The sequence below is a fragment of the Pseudochaenichthys georgianus genome, chromosome 24 (assembly GCF_902827115.2).
Source record: "Pseudochaenichthys georgianus chromosome 24, fPseGeo1.2, whole genome shotgun sequence".
In the NCBI taxonomy this organism is placed as follows: domain Eukaryota; kingdom Metazoa; phylum Chordata; class Actinopteri; order Perciformes; family Channichthyidae; genus Pseudochaenichthys; species Pseudochaenichthys georgianus.
This window is the reverse complement of record NC_047526.1, coordinates 25,765,441-25,787,914: the sequence shown is the minus strand read 5'-3', so window position 1 is coordinate 25,787,914 and position 22,474 is coordinate 25,765,441. Positions and strand designations below refer to the sequence as shown.

Here is a 22,474-nt window from a genome sequence, read left to right as displayed (position 1 = left end):
ATTGTTTATGCACCAGAGTTATGCTGCATTTTTATAAAATACTACACTTTAGGACTATACTTAATGTTTTAAATTAGATTGTGGCTAAACCTACATTTAAATATAATGATAATGATCACATACTTACAGTAATATACCTTGTAAAAGAGTTAGATGCTTGTTGTTCTGCTTCTACTGCCACAAGCCAAAATGAAAACAGTGAAAACATTTGCCACACTAATATGGGTAAGATAATGAACTTTGATCTACAAATATTCAAAGGTTTGTGCAGAGTTTTATTTGTTGTTTACGAGGGACTGCAGTCTAATTCATGGCAGGTCAAGCACGTGCAGTAAATAAAAAAACAGCAATAACCTTGGGTTTCTTTTATTTGTGTTATTTAAATGTAAGTATTTGTCATTCTTGTGTGTTCATATGCAAAAGAGATAATGTAGTTTATATATATTTATTTTACTTTTGCACATCAATTATATAACTGCACATGAATGTTGTGCAAGGGTCTGTTGCAATACATCCCCATCAGGAGCTTTTTAATGTTTGTCAGATACTGACACTGTTTGCACTGGTAGACATGTACACAGATAGAGTCCAAAGGGGCCTTAGCCTCTTTGGACACTTTGCTGACGCTTTAATTCATCATGACAGATTATGGTATTAATGTACATTTATATTATATTTTAAAACATTTTATTCTTCTGAAAGACAATTTCAGAAGTTTGAAATGAATGCCACCTCACCTCAGTTGAGTTACACGTCTCCGAAATCTCAGAGGGTCTAATGTTAGAGGACAGTTTGAGGAAAGGCTAAAACTATAAATATACACTTGTATTTGAATCATAAAACACATGCTGTATAAAAAAAGTTATGATGTGTGAAATATTTTATTATAAAATCAGTGTTCATCCCTTACAACCTAAGTTCACTAAGCGTTCAATGTTAGGTTTTACAAAGAAAAGGATATATTGTGCAACCTTTTGCAGTCATCAACCTATTAAGTCAGACAATGGCTGCAGATGAAAAAAATGTTTTTAAGAAAAGTGAAAAATTGGCACATAACCCTGTTGTCCTCCTGATGAGGCCCATGGAAGTAATTATAAACTCTGCAACCCTTGTCACAGGAGACAGAAATGTTCTGTCCCCCAGCATGGCAACTGTAGGCACTCTTACCTAATCGATCGTTGGGCATAAAGGTCGACTGTTTGATCGCCTGATTATATGTTCTAAGCTATGTCCGACTTTATCATTTATTTAGTTCCCATTTCGGCTGAAAAGGTCCAGATAGCTTCCTGATGATAAATTATCAGTATAACTTCAAAACATGACAATTTGAAAGAGACACAGCAATGCAGATATGATCAGCTATATGCTTTTGTTTTGTGTTATCAATGGTTATCGATAGACTTCTTAATCACATTTCCCAACCCCTCACTTTGGATCGCTGTGCTGAGTAAAACGCAAAATCTGCAAACACCATCTTTTTCATCACATAGGCATTGAGTACCAATTCTTTTAAAAACAAGATTGTAAAAATGATTCAGGTCAGCAAAAGGTCACACATTCACTACTTAATTTTGCAAACTTAAAAATAGTAAAATGTTGCAAAATGTATGGGAGCAACCATCGCCATGGTGACAATGATGTAAACAGGTAATCCATGAGGTATGTGTTTAAATATTTCACTGAAAAAGTAAACATTCACTACAGTCTGAAGGGTACATCCTCTGGGGAGCTTGAATTTGTGTTTCATGGTAATCCATCCATTAGTTAGTGGAATGTAACTAAGTACATTTACCCAAGTACTCTACTTAAATATAGTTTGGGGGACTTGTACTTTACATGAGTATTTCCATATGCTTCTTTATACTTCTATTCCACTACATCTCCAAGGGAAATATCGTAAAGAGTTACTAGTATAGGTACTTTTTACATATAACAACTTGTGTGTATGTGATATATATTTTACTAATCTACTCAGTAGAATACAATGTATCCACCATTTGCCCAAAATAATAAAACATAATAATAACATATTCTAAAATGATACAAAACCTTTAGAAAGCCATCCTGCACAATTTGTACTTTAGTACACTTAGAACTTATGTAGTTTTACTCTCATTTGAAATTAAGGAAACTAAGTGTTGTAAAATAACGCCTGCAGCAGGAACTGTGTAATACAGTTTGCAATATATTCAACTACAGTTTAATGACCTAATGTATTAGTCAATCAGTTTGATCAATAGTGGCTGAAAGTCCAGACACATTGAGGTCATGCACAGGGTATCGCTGTGTCATAAACCATGCTCGCTCAAAGTGACATTGTTCTTCAGCTTTATCTGGAGCTGAGAGATAGCATGTTAGACCAAACCTGATAAAACTTCACTGATAGAAACATGATATTAAGAGAGATCAAAGTTGATCACATAACAATCAGCATATAGAATACATGCATGCACACATACAGGACAGAGTCACATGTGCATAAATCCCTAAAGCTTTGCATTATTTGCATAACATCTATTTATTATAAGAAAGAATCAGAGAAAGACTGCTTTATCTTTTCCAATTTGATTGACATTGAACCCCTCCATCTTTGTTAAAAGTATTTGAGATGCAACCCTCAGTCTTTTTTGGAGCAGGAGTATTACTTGGAGAGTTAGTGCATAAGAGTTCTTTGTACTGCCAATGTCATTCACTTCATCCCTTGTATTGAAGATGATATATGTAAGGTAATTAAAATACAAAGCACTGAGATACAATTCTTTTTTCAAAAGAACTTAGAAGTGTTTCTTGCATTCACAAAATCTAACTATGTGAGCATAGACACAGGATTACACACATAAACACACTTATTATTATTATCCTGGTTGAAAGTCCCTTCCCTATCATATGTGGGACACGCGCATTACTTCACGAGTACAGAGCATGCCGTATACTGCCTAAAGAGAACATCATATACATATTTGGCTCTATTTCAATAGACATATAAACACACACAGACATTGTCATTGGACTTTGATTGGAAACATTGTGTTGGATTTAACCTTTGATCTACATTTACAGATCTGACTGATTGTATGCTGCCACAGTAACCATATCATGTATGTACATATGAAAGGATAAAAGCATTGCTGATGGAATATACTGTAGTACATCAGGCAGATTTATGGGTGTAATTGTTTGGTATGGTATTACGTTTTAGTAATGCTTGTGTAACACAGATACACAAACACTGGCCTTTCTACACACAAAACCTATAGCTTGTTCAGGAAGAGTAAACTATCACTGCAAAAAAAAAAATGAAACCTCACAGAAATGGGGTTTCATATATCCTCTAACCACTAAATAATAATACGAACATGCTAAAAGGTCAAATCCGGCAGATAAAAGGTTCATCTTGGTTTGTGCAAGAATGCTTATACTTGCAAACGATCACTTTCAATGGGCCTGCATTGATTATTGGCTTGCTGGTTGTTATTACGCTTAAATACAGCCTTATAAAAATGCATTATAGTGAAGGGGCATCTTCGTGATAGCTATATTCCAATATTTCCATACAAGAACAATTCCCTTTATAATGTCAGTGTGTTCAAGTCATGCAGTCGTTCAGTTATGTATACATCCAGGGTGCGAACTGGAGGGGAGCAGGGGGAGCTATAGCTCCCCTAGTGGTGACATGAGCTCCCCTGGGAACAAGGTTTGTGAAATTTGGGGGGAGCTCTCTAAAATACTGATATGATGACCAAATAAATTCCATTGTGGGCATGTTTTTTTTTTCAAAGGTGTAAAATAAGTGAAATAAAATTATATTTAGAGTTTATGATTCATGAAAAAAGTGTCGCCTGCTTGCACGCTGCCCGCAGCTCCACCCACTACCCACTCACTCGTTTAGTTAGCACTGCATGTTTACCAGGCATTGTTGCTGCTGCTGACATGTCGAAAAGGAAAAAAACAACGTACCTTGGGCAATTTCTTTAAAAAAACGGCCAAACAACCTGATCAAGAAGACCAACCGAATGTAGCTGGTGGTAGCACATCGTACGTTGTGACTGCTGCTACAACAGAACCGAGAGAGGAGGGAGCTAACGTCAGTGCTAGTGCTAACTTGACAGCTAACGTTAACTTGGGGGCTGAAGAGACACAAGAAGACGAGCCAAGAGAAGCTAACTTGATGACTACAACTAGCATAGTAGAGGTCGAAGGAGATGTGGAAGAAGAAGATGATGATGATGCTGCTGATGACCACCCCACCTGTTCTTCCTCTTCCTCCCTGCCTGCTGCTCGAGATGGGGGGGGCGAAGTTGCTGCGGTGGTCCCGCGGCTGCCGACTGGCTGGACCAGCCAACAGTGGAGTGAGTGGATCACATTTGAGACATTTTAAGTTGATTTAATTAAACAGTCAAACGTTACATTGGTGGTCCGTGGATTATTTATTATCAAGTTGATTGAAGTTTGCGTAGCCCATACATGCTCGGGAAATCTGTTGACATGAACATGATCCATTGGGACGTTTCATGTAAATGTAGACCTGTGGCACCACCCCGTGTGCAACAGATGTTCTCTTTATAATAGGCCTATGTCTGTGCTGTTGCTATTAATGCACGGATCAGCATTTACTCTCGCAACAAAAAAAAATCCCGGCTCCCCCGGAGATCATGGTATAGTTCGCACACTGTATACATCTACTTCTAAGAAAGTCTACTCAGCATGTCACTATCAACACAGCTCAATAAAAAGTAGGGCAAATACGATAAGCAAGCTACAGGTTTACAGCACATTTAGCTTATCAGTATATCAGCATGTCTGCAGTCTTTATCATGTCCTCTGCTTTGTAGCACGTCCAAAAAACCTGCATATGTATAGAAGTTTAAAATAAAGGCTTTTGAGATGTAGCTGCAGGAATAGAGTTGGATTAATTTTACATTTACATATTAATTTAAATGACTTGACTATGTTGCAAATGTATTATCTTTTCAATTTACACACGGCATCTATTGCACGTCTGTCCGTCCTGGGAGAGGGATCCCTCCTCTGTTGCTCTCCCTGAGGTTTCTCCCATTTTTCCCCTTTAAACTGGGTTTTCTTTGGAAGTTTTTCCTTGTACGATGTGAGGGTCTAAGGACAGAGGGTGTCGTATTGTCATACTGATATTCTGTACACACTGTGAAGACCACTGAGACAAATGTAACATTTGTGATATTGGGCTATATAAATAAACATTGATTGATTGATTGACTTGACTTTTAAGAAACATATTAAGAAAGTATCAAATACTATTAAATTCAACTTGCAACATTTTAAACAAATTAGACCCTTCGTAACTGTCAATGCTTCTAAGTCATACCTCCACTGTATGATTCTATCCCACATTGAATACTGTTTGAAAAACTGGTTGTTTGCTTGTGCCACAAACCTTAACCAATGTGTGGTGTTTGGGTCAAATTGACCCGATTTCCATTTTCAATGAATAAAAAAATATATAAGGATATTTTCGTTCAACCTGAAACTCAATGGCCGGAGCTTATTTATTGTGAAGGACATGTGGAATTGTTTTTATTTGTTTTCCACTTGTAAAAAAATGCCCACCCGCATTTATGTCCTTCATAAGAGGTTCGGGTCAATCTGACCCGGATACAATACCAGGGGGGTATACTACGAAGCAGGATTTTCGCTTAGCCGGCTAAATTCAGGGAAAACTCCGGCTTTCCGGTCCTATGAAGCTGGTTCTCTTTTTAGCAGGCTAGATCTCCATGGTAATTTATTCTTAGCGGCTAACCTCGTCGGGACCAGGTTAGGTTGCAGGCAGGCTAAGAGCTCAACTCAGTGAAAGCACTGCCTGCTGACCAATCAGAGCTCAGTGTGCGGAGTTTAAAGCGATCAAGTCATATTACAGGAGAAAGGAAATACAGAAAAGCTGCCGTTGCAGGAAAGACGGCCAGCAAAAATCACCGACTGTGTGAACGTGAACATTAATAGAATATCACCTCCCATCTTCAGAGAAATATGACTATTATAACATTAGCGTTAAGAAAGCTTACTTAAATATCTACCACAACATAAGTAACTGGATCAGAGTAACATTAAGTACAGTCCGCGGCATATCACATCATAATGTAACATATATCTCCTTATCTGAGTCAGCTGAGCCGTATCTGGCCGTGCAACACTCACAGCGTCACATACTGTATGCAGAAGTATTATTTTAAGCAACACATTAAGTTGACGAAACACTCGAGTCAAATGTAATTAAAGTCAGATGGTGTCTTAGACGGGGCAGTGATATCATAAACCTGTTAATGTACGCATTCAAACACTTTTTCTTTTGCCAGCTGTATTCACCTTGCAGGTGCAGCTATGTGGCTTTTATCTTGGATAAAGTGTTTAAGTCATGGATGTTTAAAGTTTAACTTCTTCATATGTCTAATATTATAGTTGACTTTTCATTCAGGAAGTATGACGCTGCGCTGTCAGTACGCTTCTCCATGTTTGTGATTGGTCGAATGCTCCAAATACCACCGCTTTCATGTGAACGCGCACCTAACTAGATAGGACACGGCTGGCTTGAGCGATCCACTTGATAACCCGCGTCGTAGTACCGTTTAGCGAGAGCACGTATGTTTTGGATTAGGCCAACCGGCTAACTCAAACATATCCAGGTTAGGTTGAACCAGCTTCGTAGTACAGGCCCCTGGACAGACAGAAAGAGAAAACACACAGAAACACACAAACTAAAGACACACACACACGCACAAAATGATATGCATAGAGAAGCTGTTTGATCCTGTTTTCCCTTGATCTTTACCCTTTGTAGTGTGTGTCAGCTAAATGCAATGTAATGTAATGTACACAAAACTATCCTAGAACATTATAAACATTTTAGATCTTCCAGAAATGTATAAACATTTTACATTTTCTCGCACTGTCCCCCTCACACCTGCACGCCGGAGGAGGGACTAAACAGAGACATAACCTCACATTACAGTGTAGTGCAGAACTACAATTATCTACCAGCAAAATGGCCAAAAGATATTCTGCTCAGAGCCTTGGAGCTAATAATGGATGAGAGTGAGTGGAATGCATTAGAAGAACACTGTGAAGTGGAACAGGAAGACATTTCTGAAGATGAGGATAATGTGGAGGTAAACTCAGAATTTGACAGCGAATTGGAAGATGAACTTGACTCAGAGCCAGCTGCTGGAAGACCCCCACAGCCAGCCGCTGAAGGACCCCCACAGCCAGCCGCAAGAAGACCCCCACAGCCAGCTGCTGGAAGACCCCCACAGCCAGCCGCCGAAGGACCCTCACAGCCAGCCGCAAGAAGACCCCCACAGCCAGCCGCTGAAGGACCCTCACAGCCAGCCGCAAGAAGACCCCCACAGCCAGCCGCAAGAAGACCCCCACAGCCAGCTGCTGGAAGACCCCCACAGCCAGCCGCTGAAGGACCCTCACAGCCATCCGCAAGAAGACCCCCACAGCCAGCCGCTGAAGGACCCTCACAGCCAGCCGCAAGAAGACCCCCACAGCCAGCCGCAAGAAGACCCCCACAGCCAGCCGCTGAATGACCCTCACAGCCATCCGCAAGAAGACCCCCACAGCCAGCCGCTGAGTAGGAGAAGAGGTGAAGACATACATGTCAAAGAACGGCAGGATTGAATGGTGTTCATCCCCAATAAGTGAGCGCACTCGCTTGTCTGCAAATATAATATGGTACCCGGGCCGACACAAATGGCAGTGACGCATGTTCATAACATCAAGTCATCATTCGAGCTTTTGATGCCAGACTCAATACAAAACATCATATTGGACATGACCAATCTTGAGGGGAGACAGGTTTTTGGGAAGGAATGGAAAGAGTTGGATATTACACATGTGCATGCATACTTTGGCATCCTTATTCTTGCAGGTGTGTATAGGTCAAGAGGGGAGTCCACTGAGAGTCTGTGGGATGCTGAAACAGGGAGAGCCATTTTCAGGGCAACAATGTCTCTTGAGACTTTTCATATTTTTTCAAGGATCGTCAGGTTTGATGACAGGGAGACCAGACCTGCTAGACGACGGAGGGACAAGTTGGCAGAAATCCGCACAGTGTGGGACAAGTGGGTGCAGCGGCTTCCATCTCTCTACAACCCTGGGCCAAATGTTACTGTGGATTAACGGCTTGTGGGGTTTAGAGGCCGCTGCCCTTTCAGGCAGTACATTCCCTCCAAGCCAGCAAGGTATGGAATACAAATCTGGGCTGCCTGGGATGCTGTATCATCCTATGCATGGCATATGCAAATGTATACAGGGAAGCCAGAGGGAGGCGTGCCGGAGAAAAACCAGGGGGCAAGAGTGGTGCTTGACATGGTGCAGGGCCTCAGTAGCCACAATGTCACCTGCGATAATTTTTTCACATCGCACAGCCTGGGACAAGAACTTCTCCTAAGAAAAGTCACAATGATTGGAACAGTACGAAAAGACAGAGCTTCCCCCTCATCTTCTAACGGTGAAGAAAAGGCCAGTTCATTCCTCCGACTTTGTGTTCACAGACAACACTGCCCTGGTATCCTACATTTCATTTCAAACCTTTATTTATACAGATAAATCCCATTTGAGATCATTGATCTCTTTTTCAAGGGAGACCTGCTCAAGTAGTTCCACATGAAACATAAAAACATAAATAGAACAACAAAAGGACATCATACAGCATCATTTACATAATTATCCACATAAACAGGTACCAATAGCTTCCGATTGACTAGCATCCAACCGAGCTTTAAAAACATTTAGTGGCACCAGATTGTTCAGTTTCCATTTAATTTGCAGACTATTCCAAGACAGAGGAGCTGCGCATCTAAAAGCTGTCTTCCCTAAGACAGTCCTAGCAGTTGGCACATTTAATAAAACCACAGCATTCGATCTCAGGCAGTAGCCACTTACAATTTTCCGTGAGATCAGGGAGCAGATATAAGATGGAAGTTTCCCAAACATGGCTTTGTATATAAAAATGTACCAGTGACTGAGCCTCCGTACAGTTAGTGAAAGCAAACCAGCCCTTGCATACAGGGTACAGTGATGAGTTAATGCTTTACAGTTTGTCACAAATCTCAGTGCACTGTGATACGCAGCATCTAACTTGACCAGGCAATTGGCAGGTGCATTCATATACATCAAATCACCATAGTCCAGCACAGGTAAAAAGGTCACAGTGACTAGCCTTTTCCTGGCCTCAAGCGAGAAACAGGACTTGTTCCTGTAGAAAAAACGTAGCCTAACCCTCAGCTTTTTAAGCAGGTTATTGACATGAAGTTTAAAAGTGAGACAATCATCAAGCCAGATACCAAGGTATTTGTAACAGGTAACCACTTCAAGTTTTATTCCTTGCGTAGTTACAATATCTAAAACGGGCTCTGGTGTCTTTTTAGCTTTAGAAAAGAGCATTACCTTGGTTTTATCAACATTTAAAAGAAGCTTGAGTTCAGAGAGCTGAGTCTGAATAATGTTAAAAACAGCCTGTAATTTAACACCAGCCTCCTTAATGGAGGGACCTGCACAGTACATCATGGTATCATCCGCATAAAAATGTAAAGTAGCTTCATCCACATTTTCACCTAAACTGTTGATGTAGATGGAGAATAAAAGTGGACCTAAAACAGAACCTTGGGGAACACCATTTGCAATGTTCAACCACTCAGAAGACAGCCCATCAAAATACACATTGGGACCTTTCAGAGAGGTAGTTTACAAACCACCCCACTGCATGGCTGGACATGCCTATACTGGCTAGCCTCTGATTTAAAATGTGATGATCAACGGTGTCAAACGCTTTTGAAAGGTCAATAAATAGAGCTGCACAACTCTGCTTATTATCTAAAATACTCGCCACATCATTCACCACTTTCATTGTGGCAGTGATGGTGCTGTGTTGCTTTCTGAAGCCTGACTGATGTGTAGACAGGATGTCATTTGTACATAAAAACACCTTTACCTGTTCACTCACTAAGCGTTCAAGAACCTTAGCCAGAACTGACAACTTAGAGATTGGCCTATAGTTATTTAATAAGGTGGCATCCCCTCCTTTTAGCAAAGGCAGGACATACGCTGACTTCCACAATTTTGGAATTGTGTTAGTGCTGAGGGAGAGGTTAAAAAGAGTAGTGAGAGGTGGAGCAATCAAATCTGCAGCTATCTTTAAAAAGAAAGGTTCTAAGTTGTCCGGGCCAGCCGGTTTCTTAGGATCTAACTTGGTTAAAGCTTCACGAACAACATCAACAGTAAAAGGGGTAAAACTAAAAGGGTTTTCCAACACACGTTTTTCAGAGTCACATACTGTAGTGTTCACAGAAGCAGAGTTAGTGACAGGATCAAATAGAGAACCACAGGACACAAAATGCTCATTAAAGCAATTTAGCATAGTAGCCCTGTCCGATATAGGGCCAGATGCTGTGGTAATGCACAGAGGTAGCTCATTACGGATATCGCCGGTGGATAACGATTTAATGGCTTTCCAAAATGTTCCAGTATTATTCAGATTCTTTGTGGTTACTGACAGATAGTACTTTGATTTTGCACTTTTGACATGTGAAGTTAAGCTATTCCTTAGCTGCCTAAAATGCAGCCATTCTACCTCTGAGCCTGATTTCCTAGCCTTTGCCCAGGCCTTGTTTCTCTCATGAAGGAGACTGGACAGATTAGCAGAAAACCAAGGATTGTCACGTCCCTTAACTCTAAATGTACGCAGGGGTTCAATGATCAATGATCTCCATAGAATCAAGATAAAAATAAGTCCATGCGGTTTCTACATCAGCACACAGATCGATTTTACCCCAATCGAACCCGAACAGATCATGCACAAAACCCTGCTCCACAAAATGTTTTTTGTCTCTCTTAATGATTATGCGAGGTTTAACCTTTTGGACCTTAGTGTCCCTAATTGTGGCTACAACACAGTGATCACTCAGATCATTTGCAAATACTCCCACAGATGAATATTTATGGGGAACATTAGTTAAAATGAGATCAATTAGGGAGGATTTATTAGGGAACTTAATGTTAGGGCGAGTAGGACTGTCAACAATCTGAGTAACATTTAAAGAGATACAAAGGTTAAAATCCTCTGACACTGCAGTTAACCAGTCCCAGTTAAAATCTCCAAGTAGCACTATTTCCTTGTAGTCTAGTTGTGATAAATTATTTGCTAGCGAAGACAAGGAGTCCTTGCCAGCTGAGGGGGGTCTGTAACAACTCACTACCATGACCTGTTGACCCTTTGCCACTTCTATATTTATGGCTAAATATTCAAATTGCTTACTGATCGATTTGGAAACTAATGTGGTTACACTGAACTTATTCTTAACATAAATGGCAACGCCACCACCTTTATTAGGCCGGTCGGTACGATACATATTAAAACCATTTAAGGCAATGTCAGAGGCCAAAATAGATTTTGTTTAGCCATGTTTCTGATAAAACAATGACGTCAGCGTCAGTCGAGCTCGCCCAGATACGGACAAAATCTAGTTTAACTAACAGACTGCGCACATTCAAGTGGATGAAACCCAACCCAGACCTAGCTTTAAAATCAGCAGGAGTAGCGATCTGACTACTACTACAGGGCGGACCAGGGTTAGGTTGTACATTTCCTGACAGTAATAACAACAACAAAACCAGGCGTGCGATTTGAGCTTAAGAAGCAGTCCTGAAGAACCATCATCGCAGGAAAACAAAAAAGACAAACATATTTTGTCGAGCAGATTGTTGTCACGATTCTCATGTTATGTCACGTTTGTAGTTTTGTCTGTGTTGGTGTTTTTCTTGTCTTTGGGTTTCCTGTTTTATTGTGTAAAGTGTTCACCCCCGTTTCCTGCCTGTCTGCTTTCTGTCTGTTTCCCTCCCTGATTACCCGATGGTGTTCACCTGTTGTCCTTGTGTTTCTCCTCCCCTGCCCAGCTGTGTCTTGTTCTGTGATTACCCTTCTGTGTATTTAGTCTAGTCTTCCCCTGTGTTCCATGTCGGTTCATTGTTTCCCCTCCATGTTATTCCACGGTCTGTGTTCCTTGTGCTGCTTGTTGGTTTGGATATTTTGGAGTCTGCCTTGTTTTTGCCACAGCTTTATAGTATTTAATAAAGCTCGCTTTTCGTTATTCTGCATTTGAGTCCTACCTGCTTCACCCATTCGTAACAGAATGAACCGACCACATTTGGACTCAGCAGATTTTAATGTTTTGGCCCCACAGGCGGAATGTCTCGGGTACTCTCTGGAGTACATTTTTTACACCTGGAAGAACGCCTCATCTAGACGGGGTAAAGAGGCTGCTTTGAAGGAGGCACGCCGGGAGGTTGCTCGCAAGCCCTGGCTCAGGAGCTTGTTGCCTGAGTGGCTACAAACCTTTACAAGTAGCCCTGAAGAATTGTCACAAGCTTATAACCCTTTCCTGGGATCCGACTACTGTCCTGTTGAAGGTCCACAGAGTCTCCAAAAAGCCTCTAGGAGACGCAGGGCCAGGATTCCAGCCCGTGCTCCAACAGCCATGATCCCGGCTTCAGTTCCGGTTTCCACAGCCATGGATCCATGCACCAGTACCGGCCCGCAGAGCTATGTTTCCTTGCTCGATTACCTGGCCCACACAGCCATGGTCCAGGCCTCTGTTCCGGTTCCAGCGGCTCCAGTTCCAACCTCAGACCTTTTCTCAGGAACCCGTCTGGCGTTTGGAGGTCCACGGAGCCTCCAAAAGGTCTCTGGAAGATGCAAGGCCAGGATTCCAGCCCCTACTCCAGCGGCTCCGGCTCCAGTGCCGGTCACAGCGGCCATGGTTCCGGCCCTGGTTCCGGCCTCAGCAACCATGGTTACAGCCCCAGTTCTGGCCCCAGCAGCCATGGTTCCGGCCCCAGTCCTGGTCCCAGCTGCCATAGTCCCTCCTCTAGTCCCTTCCCTAGTCCCTCCTCAGGTCACTTTCCTAGTCCCTTCTCTAGTCCCACCTCTAGTCACTTCTCTAGTCCCATCTCTAGTCCCTTCCCAAGTCCCTTCCAGAGTCCCTTCCCTAGTCCCTTCTCTAGTCCCTTCTCTAGTCCCATCTCAAGTCCCCTCTCCAGTCCCCTCTCGAGTTCCATCTCTAGTCCCTACTCAAGTCCCGCCTCTAGTCAATTCCCTAGTCCCATCTCTACTCCCTCCTCTAGTCACTTCTCGAGTCCCCTCTCCAGTCCCCTCTCGAGTTCCCTCCTCTAGTCCCTCCTTTAGTCCCTGCTCTAGTCCCTCCTTTAGTCCCTCCTCTAGTCCCTCCTCGAGTCCCCTCTCAAGTCCCCTCTCGAGTTCCCTCCTCTAGTCTCTCCTCTAGTCCCCTCTGGAGTTCCGTCTCTAGTTCCCCTCTCGAGTCACGTCTCAAGTCCCTACCCAATGTCCTGGTCCGTTGGAGGTTCCGCTGGGGGTCCTGCCAACTCCATGTCCTGTCCCGTTGGAGGCCCCGTCGACTACTCCTCTGCCGGGGGTCCTGCCAATCGTATGTCTGTCCCGTTGGAGGTCCCGCCGTCTACTCTCCTGCCGGGGGTCCTGCCAGCTTCTTGTCCTGTCTCGTTGGAGGTCCCGCCATCTACTCTCCTGCCGGGGGTCCTGCCAATCCTATGTCCTGTGCCGTTGGGGGCCCCGCCGACTACTCTCCTGCCGGGGGTCCTGCCAACCCTTTGTCCCGTCCCGTTGGAGGTCCCGCCGTCTGCTCTCCTGCCGGGGGTCCTGCCAGCTCCTTGTCCCATCTCGTTGGAGGTCCCACCGACTGCTCTCCTGCCGGGGGTCCTGCCAACCCTTTGTCCTGTGCCGTTGGAGGCCCCGCCGACTCCTCTTCTGCCGGGGGTCCTGCCAGCTCCTTGTCCTGTCCCGTTGGAGGTCCCGCCGACTACTCTCCTGCCGGGGGTCCTGCCAACTACTCTTCTGCCGGGGGTCCTGCCAATCCTATGTCCTGTTCCTCTGGGGGTCCTGCCAATCCTATGTCCTGTTCCTCTGGGGGTCCCACCGACAACTCTTCTGCCAGGGGTCCTGCCAACCCCTTGTCCTGTTCCGTTGGAGGCCCCACCATCACCTGTCTCGCCGGGGGTCCTGCCAACTCCTGGTCCTCTTCCGTGGGGGATCCTGCCGAAGCCTGTCCCACTGGCTCCGGTTCCTGTTCGGCCGACACCGGGTCCTGCCCGGCCTCCGGAGCTGTCTGGTCTTCGCCCTCGAGCCCGGCCCCCTGAGAGCCCGGCCCCCTGAGAGCCGCGGTCTTCGCCCTCGAGCCCGGCCCCCTGAGAGCTGTGGTCTTCGTCCTCGGGCCCGGCCCCCTGACTCTTCCTGCCGCTGCTTTTGCCCTCATGCTCGGCCCCCTGAGTTTGCCCGCTGTGGCCTTCGCCCCTTTTTGAACTTTGCCTTGCCCCCAGGCCGTCCACCCGAGACCCCCTCCTTGGTCTCTGCCTTTCCCCCGGGCCTTCCACCCGAGACCCCGTCCTTGGTCTCTGCCTTGCTCCCGGGCCTTCCGCCCGAGACCCCCTCCTTGGTCTCTGCCTTTCCCCCGGGCCGTCCGCCCGAGACCCGTCCTCCAGACCCCCTCCACCCACCCTTTCTTGGCCCTAGTTATGTGTCCTCCCTCCGGTCCCCCTCCACCCACCCTGCTGGACCTTTTTTTGGGACGTCTGGGATCCGTCCCTTGAGGGGGGGGTTCTGTCACGATTCTCATGTTATGTCACGTTTGTAGTTTTGTCTGTGTTGGTGTTTTTCTTGTCTTTGGGTTTCCTGTTTTATTGTGTAAAGTGTTCACCCCCGTTTCCTGCCTGTCTGCTTTCTGTCTGTTTCCCTCCCTGATTACCCGATGGTGTTCACCTGTTGTCCTTGTGTTTCTCCTCCCCTGCCCAGCTGTGTCTTGTTCTGTGATTACCCTTCTGTGTATTTAGTCTAGTCTTCCCCTGTGTTCCATGTCGGTTCATTGTTTCCCCTCCATGTTATTCCACGGTCTGTGTTCCTTGTGCTGCTTGTTGGTTTGGATATTTTGGAGTCTGCCTTGTTTTTGCCACAGCTTTATAGTATTTAATAAAGCTCGCTTTTCGTTATTCTGCATTTGAGTCCTACCTGCTTCACCCATTCGTAACAATTGTCTGTGACAAGGCAACCGGTAATTGTTTGAGCAACACATCCGAACCTTTGCAGGGGATGCCCACTGCGGGTGGCAGAACAGACCTGAATCCAGTAGACCTCTCAGAATGACTAGAGATCTTCTCATAGTCCAAAACAGTTAACAGGCACAGCAGAATTCCGATATGGGCCATTTCCCAGACCAGCACACAGTATCCGCGATTATCCTGGAGCAAAATCAGCACAGCAGCAAAGGACAGGCGAAAACAGCAGCGTGGAAGCGCTCCGGTCCCTCCGTGGTATCCCCGGGGTGAAAGCAGGCCTCTGCAACAGCAGAACCAGGACAGGTGGAAAGCAGGCCCCAGCCGTGGTAAAATCCTCCTCCGCACAGCAGCACACGCCCCGTGGAAGCAGGCCAAGCCCGAAGCGTGGATCCACTCCGTCTCTCCGCGACGACTCCGGGGTAAAAACCTCTCCAGTACAGCCGTATTCTACAGGTGGGAGCAGGCCTCCGTAGATCGCAGATCGCAGGCAGCAACAGGTAGAGCCGCTCCGTCTTTTCTTTAAAAAATGTAGCGCAGCTACGGGATGGGATCCTCTGTGTCCTCTCCACTTTCAGGGGAAGGGTCAGACGAAGAACGATCAGACTCCGCCACAAGCATCTGATCATTTCTCTAAGCATGGCTTCACATGGCGGCGCAACGAATATTCTTGTTACTCGAGTGTTACTCGAGTATTTTACTGGAAAGTGTGTCGGAGTCGACTGGAAGTGATTGCCAATCGAGAAAACCTGACAATGGAGGCGACAGTGAAGAAAATGGGAGGAAAAACACACGGGAAGCGATGCATTGCCGCTGGCTGTAGTAATGTCAAGTCTGCCGAAGTGGCGATGTTTCTGTTCCCAAAAGATGAAGGTGAGTCTGGCTGGTGTCATTGTTTCGTAGATTCGTTGATTGTTCATGACAAATAAAGGCCACTGGTCGATTCGAGAGAAAGAGAGACTGAGAGAGTTACAGGGTTGTTGTTAGCATCTAGTGCTAGCTCGGAGCTAACGGAGATTAGCTGTTTCAAGAGGGAGAGTCCTCTCCTGTTGGACTGAGAGAGATAATGTCAGCTCAGGGAGGTAAAGGACTCTGAGTGATTAGATTGTAAACTGTAGCCTAAGTTATCTCAGTTGGTTTGGTCATCTATGTAAACAAATATTTCCATCTATGTTAGTTGTGTAAAATAGGTTAAGAAATCCTTCCAATGTTTTTTGATTATTGAAATATATGTTTGATATGAGTGTTGAGAGCTGTATCCATAAATCTCTTAATGTTGCCCTCAAAGTGCACCAGATTGATGCCTTTAACTTCAATTTAAAGAAAAACATCTTCCCGGGTGAGGGTATGAGGTCATCACAAATAAAACAGGTTCACATGGATAGGATACTAGATAAGTGTGCACACTCATTATGTACATTACACATTTTTCTTGGATTTGTTAACACTATAGTCCCTAATATATTTGTAGAAAGGCAGGAAATGGAATTAAATCGAGAAAAAACTGTCAAAATCAATCATTTCTCTCACACTTGTATCACTTTCCAAAGTCTCCGCCATGTTTACAATCACAACTGGGCCCATCTTGTGACGTCACCGCCGCTATCGTCTGCAACTTCCGGTAGGCTCAGACGGCCGTTATTATTATTTTTTTTTTTTATTTTTCATAATTAATTAATCAATAATTAAAATTATTTTAGCCATGAACAGGCACAATGATATGTAAGGAATGAAACTGCCATTTCATTTTGCCGCAAACAAATGCACTTCACTGGCACTTTAACTGTTTGGCAAAAAAGTGTTTTATCCTTGTGCTGACTCCTTTCAAGCACAGTTCAGGCAGATCCACACCAGATTCTCCTTCTCAGGGTGTTTCTGTTTCAGAGGATGAGTCCTGCAGCTGAAGTTACGGGCTGCATGAGACCTCTTGTCCCACAGAGAAGCTCCTCTTCATCTTACGGCCCGTCCACACTACAGCGTCGACAGCTTCAATCTGCCCATTCACTTTGAATGGGGTGACGTCACGTTGCCTCGCTTTTTCGCCGAACTGAATTGTGGGTAGCATAGCGGTCCGTCTCCGCCAGTCAGCCTGCTAGTCAGCCAGCCAGCCAGTCAGCCGGGCGGTCAGCCGGCCAGTCAGCCGGCCAGTCAGCCAGCACAGGCGAGAGTCGCATTCCGGGGGAAAAAGAGAAGGGGAAGGGAGATGTCCTCCTTTGAGGAGAATCTGCTTTTGATCGTAGGTCCAATGCTAGATGTCACCCCCACCACCAGTGGTGGAGGAAGACGAAGACCTGCTCTTTTTCCGGCGTCTCTTGCCCACCATGAGGCTGATCAGCAGGAGAAATAGGCTGAGGCTCAGATTCAAAATACACGAGGCGGTCCTGGAGGCAGCAGAGCTGGAACATTTATTAATTTATTAATTTACACACGGCATCTATTGCACGTCTGTCCGTCCTGGGAGAGGGATCCCTCCTCTGTTGCTCTCCCTGAGGTTTCTCCCATTTTTCCCTTTAAACTGGGTTTTCTTTGGAAGTTTTTCCTTGTACGATGTGAGGGTCTAAGGACAGAGGGTGTCGTATTGTCATACTGATATTCTGTACACACTGTGAAGACCACTGAGACAAATGTAACATTTGTGATATTGGGCTATATAAATAAACATTGATTGATTGATAATTACATACTGATACTGATCCACATGACATGTTTTTACACTCATCACTCATCACACACTTCACTCACAACATTACATAAATAAAAGTTATTTAAAGTATGTTTTGGCTATACTGTGTCTTGACTTGTTCATGTGGTTTGTCAGTTGCAACCTTAGGTTGCAACATACCAGAAGCTTCATGTATGTCGATATATAATGTGCTGTCTTCTGTAATTGTTCAGGTGAAAACCTGTTGTAATGTGTATCACTAAAAACAGGACTGAAGGAAAAAGGTTGTTAGTCATATCATAATATCAATTCAGGAAACATGTTTATTAGGAATGGTTGATTTTAAAATGGCTCATTTGGAATATTTGCTTTTTAAAGAAAATATGGGTAGCTCTTAAAAGAGCTTTTGGTTTGGAGACAATGGTGACCCTACACCACTCTATGCTGCCATCACACTGCACCCTCCTCATTCAAATAGGAGCTGAAGGTCTCCCGCAGTTGGATGGATCTGCGTGTGGCATTGTTGGAGCCCATCCTCGGTGCATCACACAGGGTTGGAGTAGCTTCACCCGTGGACTCTGCGATAGGTGTGCGTGATGGTCTTCCTATCGTCCTCCTGCGGAGGAAGTTGTCACAGAAATGTTTTTCTTTCGCACGGCGTAGCCGTTATTTGGCGCCAAAGTTCGCGTTCGCTCGATGCTAGGCGATCCCTCGCCATGGAACACGATGATGTCATAACTCAAACTGACAAGCTCAGAACGCCACCAAACTTCACGTGATGGTTGACACTGCGGCCCTGAACAGCTCTAAGTCAAATCTGATGTTACTTAATGTGGCGTTACCATGACAACGGATCCTTCGACATGAAACACGGTGTCGCTGTAACTCCAATGGACACGGTCCCATCGTCCCCCAATCTTCACTTTTATATCACCGGTCCATGCCTCAACAGCTCTACGTGAAATCTGAAATCTCACCATTTGTCGTTTCCATGGCATAAAACACAATGTTGTCTTAAGTCAATGGAAAATCGTCCAAACGCCACCAGACTTCAGACTATCATTAATGGTCCGGCCCTCAACAGCTCTGTCAATTATGGGATGTCACCATATGCCGTTTCCATGGCAACGCATCCCTCGCCAAATAATACCATGTTGTTGTAATTCAATGGAAAATGGTCCAAACAGCACCAGACTTCAGACTATCATTAATGGGCCGGCCCTCAACAGCTCTATGTTAATTATGGGATGTCATCATATGCCGTTGCCATGGCGACAGATCCCTCGCCATGAAACATGGTATTGTCGTAATTCAATGGAAAATCGTCCTAACGGCACCATGCTTCAGACTATCATTAATTCCAAACGCCACCAGACTTCATATGATGGCTCCTAGTCCGGCCCTCAACAGCACTATGTCAATTATGGGATGTCATCATATGCCGTTTCCATGGCAACGCTTCTCCTCGCCAAAAAACCTGGTGTTCTTGTAATTCAATGGGAAATCGTCCAAACGGCACCAGAATTCATATGATGGCTAATGGTCCGGCCCTCAACAGCTCTACGCCAATTATGGGATGTCATCATGTGCCGTTTCCATGACAACGCATCCCTCGCCAAATAATATCATGTTGTTGTAATTCAATGGAAAATCGTCCAAACGGCACCAGACTTCATATGATGGCTAATGGTCCGGCCCTCAACAGCTCTAAGCCAATTATGGGATGTCATCATATGCCGTTGCCATGGCGACAGATCCCTCGCCATGAAACACAAGCTGTGTCCCAATTCAGCAGCTGCATCCTCCTGAGGACCCAGCCTTTGAATTTTGCGGAGGACCCAACCGACGTGGGTCCACCGCGGAATGCGAAATGAGACGGTCTACGGAGCATTTCCTGGTACGTCACCGGCAGTTATCCTTACCTTTTGCCGACCCCGTCACCTAGCAACCAGCTGCAGTCAGAAGTGCCGGTAATAATTTCTGACATTAGGCAAAATATTTTCAAACGGTTCAATATGGAGTCAGAGATAGTGCTTTTTTTGGTGATGTTCAATATGTTGACATTAATTTCCCAAGGTCACACCAGACGGACCATCTATTTCAGATTAATGGAAGACCATGTCCAGGTACTGATACTTATATCTATTATCATATTATATAAAATATATATGTACTGTATTTTTAGCTAACATTAATGTTAATATTAGCCTATAATAAATGTTTAAAATGTTATTTCTCAGGTTGAGTATAGCTTGTGTATATATATATATAAACATGTCTATAGAGATATATGTATACACAAACACAGAATATATGTATCTACTGTATTTTTAGCTAACAGTAATGTTATTAGCATAATACTGATACAAATTGTATTTCAGGTTGAGTATAGCTTGAGTATATATACATATATATATTAGTATATATATATACACGTATATATTTGTGTGTGTATATATCAATAAACATATATATATATATATATATAAACATGTCAATAGATATATGTATAAACATAGAACAAAAATGCTCTTCACTTATTTAACCCTTTTTTATCAACCTTTCCCTCTACCAGCCAAGGCCCCTGTATTGCAGGGTCAACCTAAGCATCCCTGTCCTGGACAGGTTTTTTAATGACCAGGACACACGCCCTGATTTCAGGCTGAGCAGGGAGTCCCTGAAGGTGCTGCTGGAACTCCTGGGTCAGGACAGGAGACATGGATGGGGGGCCACAATTGAGACCCTGGTGTTCCTGTTCTGGCTGGCAAGTGGGGCATCATGCAGGGTGGTCTCCAGAGTTTTTGGGATGCCTAGATCCACGGTACATCGGATTGTCCACAGAGTGACTGAGGAGGTGGTGGCCATTTGCCACCAGGTCATCCACCTCCCCAGGACAGCAGAAGACCTGGAGGCTGTGTCGCGTGGGTTCGCAGGGCTGGCCAGACACAGAGCCTTCAGAAAAGCTGCTGGAGCAATCGACGGCTGCCATGTCCGCATCGTGCCACCAAGCGGCCCTGATGGTCACTGCTATAGAAACAGAAAATTGTTCAGCTCCATTTTGCTGCAGGCTGTTTGTGACCATCAGGGCCGCTTCATCGACACGTACGTGGGCTGGCCAGGGTCAGTCCATGACTCTAGAGTGCTCCGCCACAGCCCACTCTATCGGCAGGCACTCTACCCTCCTCCAGGGCACTATATCCTCGCAGACGGGGGGTACCCCTGTCTCCAACATCCACTCCCCCTCATCACTCCCTACAAACGGCCGCTGCAAGGTGTGGGACCCCAGCGCTTCAACAGCCATCACTCCCGGGCACGCTCCATCATCGAGCGTGCCTTCGGGGTGATGAACACACGATTCAGGAGTATCTTCCAGCAAGCGCTGGAGGTGCACCACACCTTCGTTCCTCAAGTAAGTAATCACTCATTAGGACATTTTGATAATACTGAAGAGTAGATCTAACATGAGGTATAACATATATATATATTTATATATTTCTGCCAATTTTTAAATTTCAGATCATAACAGCATGTGCCGTCCTCCACAACATCTGTATTGGGGCCGGCGACATCATGGCCCCAGAAGAGGACATTGTGGAGGATGTAGCGGAGGATGAGGGGGAGAATGTGTTGGAGGCAGTCAGTGGTGCTCCTTGGCGGGACCAACTGTCTGCGGAGGTGTCTGCCCTGGAGGAGGTTCCTGGTGACCACGATTATGTGTAAAGGTATGTAAAACAATTGACGAGCTGTGATAAAATAACCGTGCGCAATATTTATATACATCTTTTGTTCTTATCTGCTGCTGAAAACATCTTAGAGACATGGCAGCCGTCGATTGCTCTAATGGACAATCCGATGTACTGTGGAGAGAAGCATCCCCAACAGCTCTGGAGACCACCCTGCATGATGCCCCACCCACCGTCAGAGGACACCAGGGTCTTAATTGTGGCAGCCAGGTCCAGCAGCACCACCATGGACTCCCTGCTCAGCCTGAATGTGTATATAGTTTAAATGTTGTTTTATTTGTATGTTGTTTCATTTGTATGTTGTTCCATCAAATAAATTATAAGTTTCATATTGCTAATTACATTTATTTATTTATCTACTAATTTTTCTAGGAGAGAAAAAAGCCTGTTAAGGTTCTCCCTGTTCTCCTCCCTCTGCTGCTTCATGTCCTCTCTGATGAGGTCCATTAGCCCATCCTTTCTTTTCCTTTTAGGCCGGGATGGCCCTGCCTCAACCTGATCCTCTTCCTCGTCCTCCTCTTGGTCCCCCACTGCTGAACTTGGCCGCGGCGTGTCGTCTGGAATAGAGGATATTAGGACAGGCGGGCAGATAGAGGGCCTCTGTCCTAATATCTCATCCATTCGGACAAACCACGGCCAAGTTGCAGCAGTGGGTTTCCCACCGACTCCCTCTCCTGACCCTGGGTATTTGCAATCCTAAAGGCAGAGTAAAACAATCATGGCATTACAAAAAAAAACACAATGGGTGTTGCAACTAAGCATAAACACAACAAAGATGCGTACCTAGATGCGTCATGAGGTGCCGGTACGCAGTAAGAACTAACGGTACGCAGATGGGTAAAAATCAGAAGTCCCGGTACTAGACAATACTAGTTGTTTTATTAGAATGGAGTGTATGAAATGAGGGATGATTCATAAAATAAGAACGATACAAACTGGATATTGTGCCTTACCTCCAAGC

At 44.8% G+C, this 22,474-nt stretch overlaps 1 protein-coding gene and 1 long non-coding RNA gene across 2 annotated transcripts in view; both read left to right on the top strand.

Moving 5' to 3' along the window:
* The window catches only part of LOC139433155 (uncharacterized), a 130,016-nt gene that overhangs the window by 54,106 nt on the left and 53,436 nt on the right, over positions 1 to 22,474 (top strand). The window lies entirely within an intron of this gene.
* On the top strand, positions 19,879 to 21,490 carry LOC117439650 (uncharacterized). Its single transcript, XM_071202015.1, has 4 exons — positions 19,879 to 19,896; positions 20,346 to 20,759; positions 20,856 to 21,179; positions 21,287 to 21,490. Exons 1-4 carry the CDS (start codon positions 19,879 to 19,881, stop codon positions 21,488 to 21,490), a joined length of 960 nt encoding a protein of 319 aa, XP_071058116.1.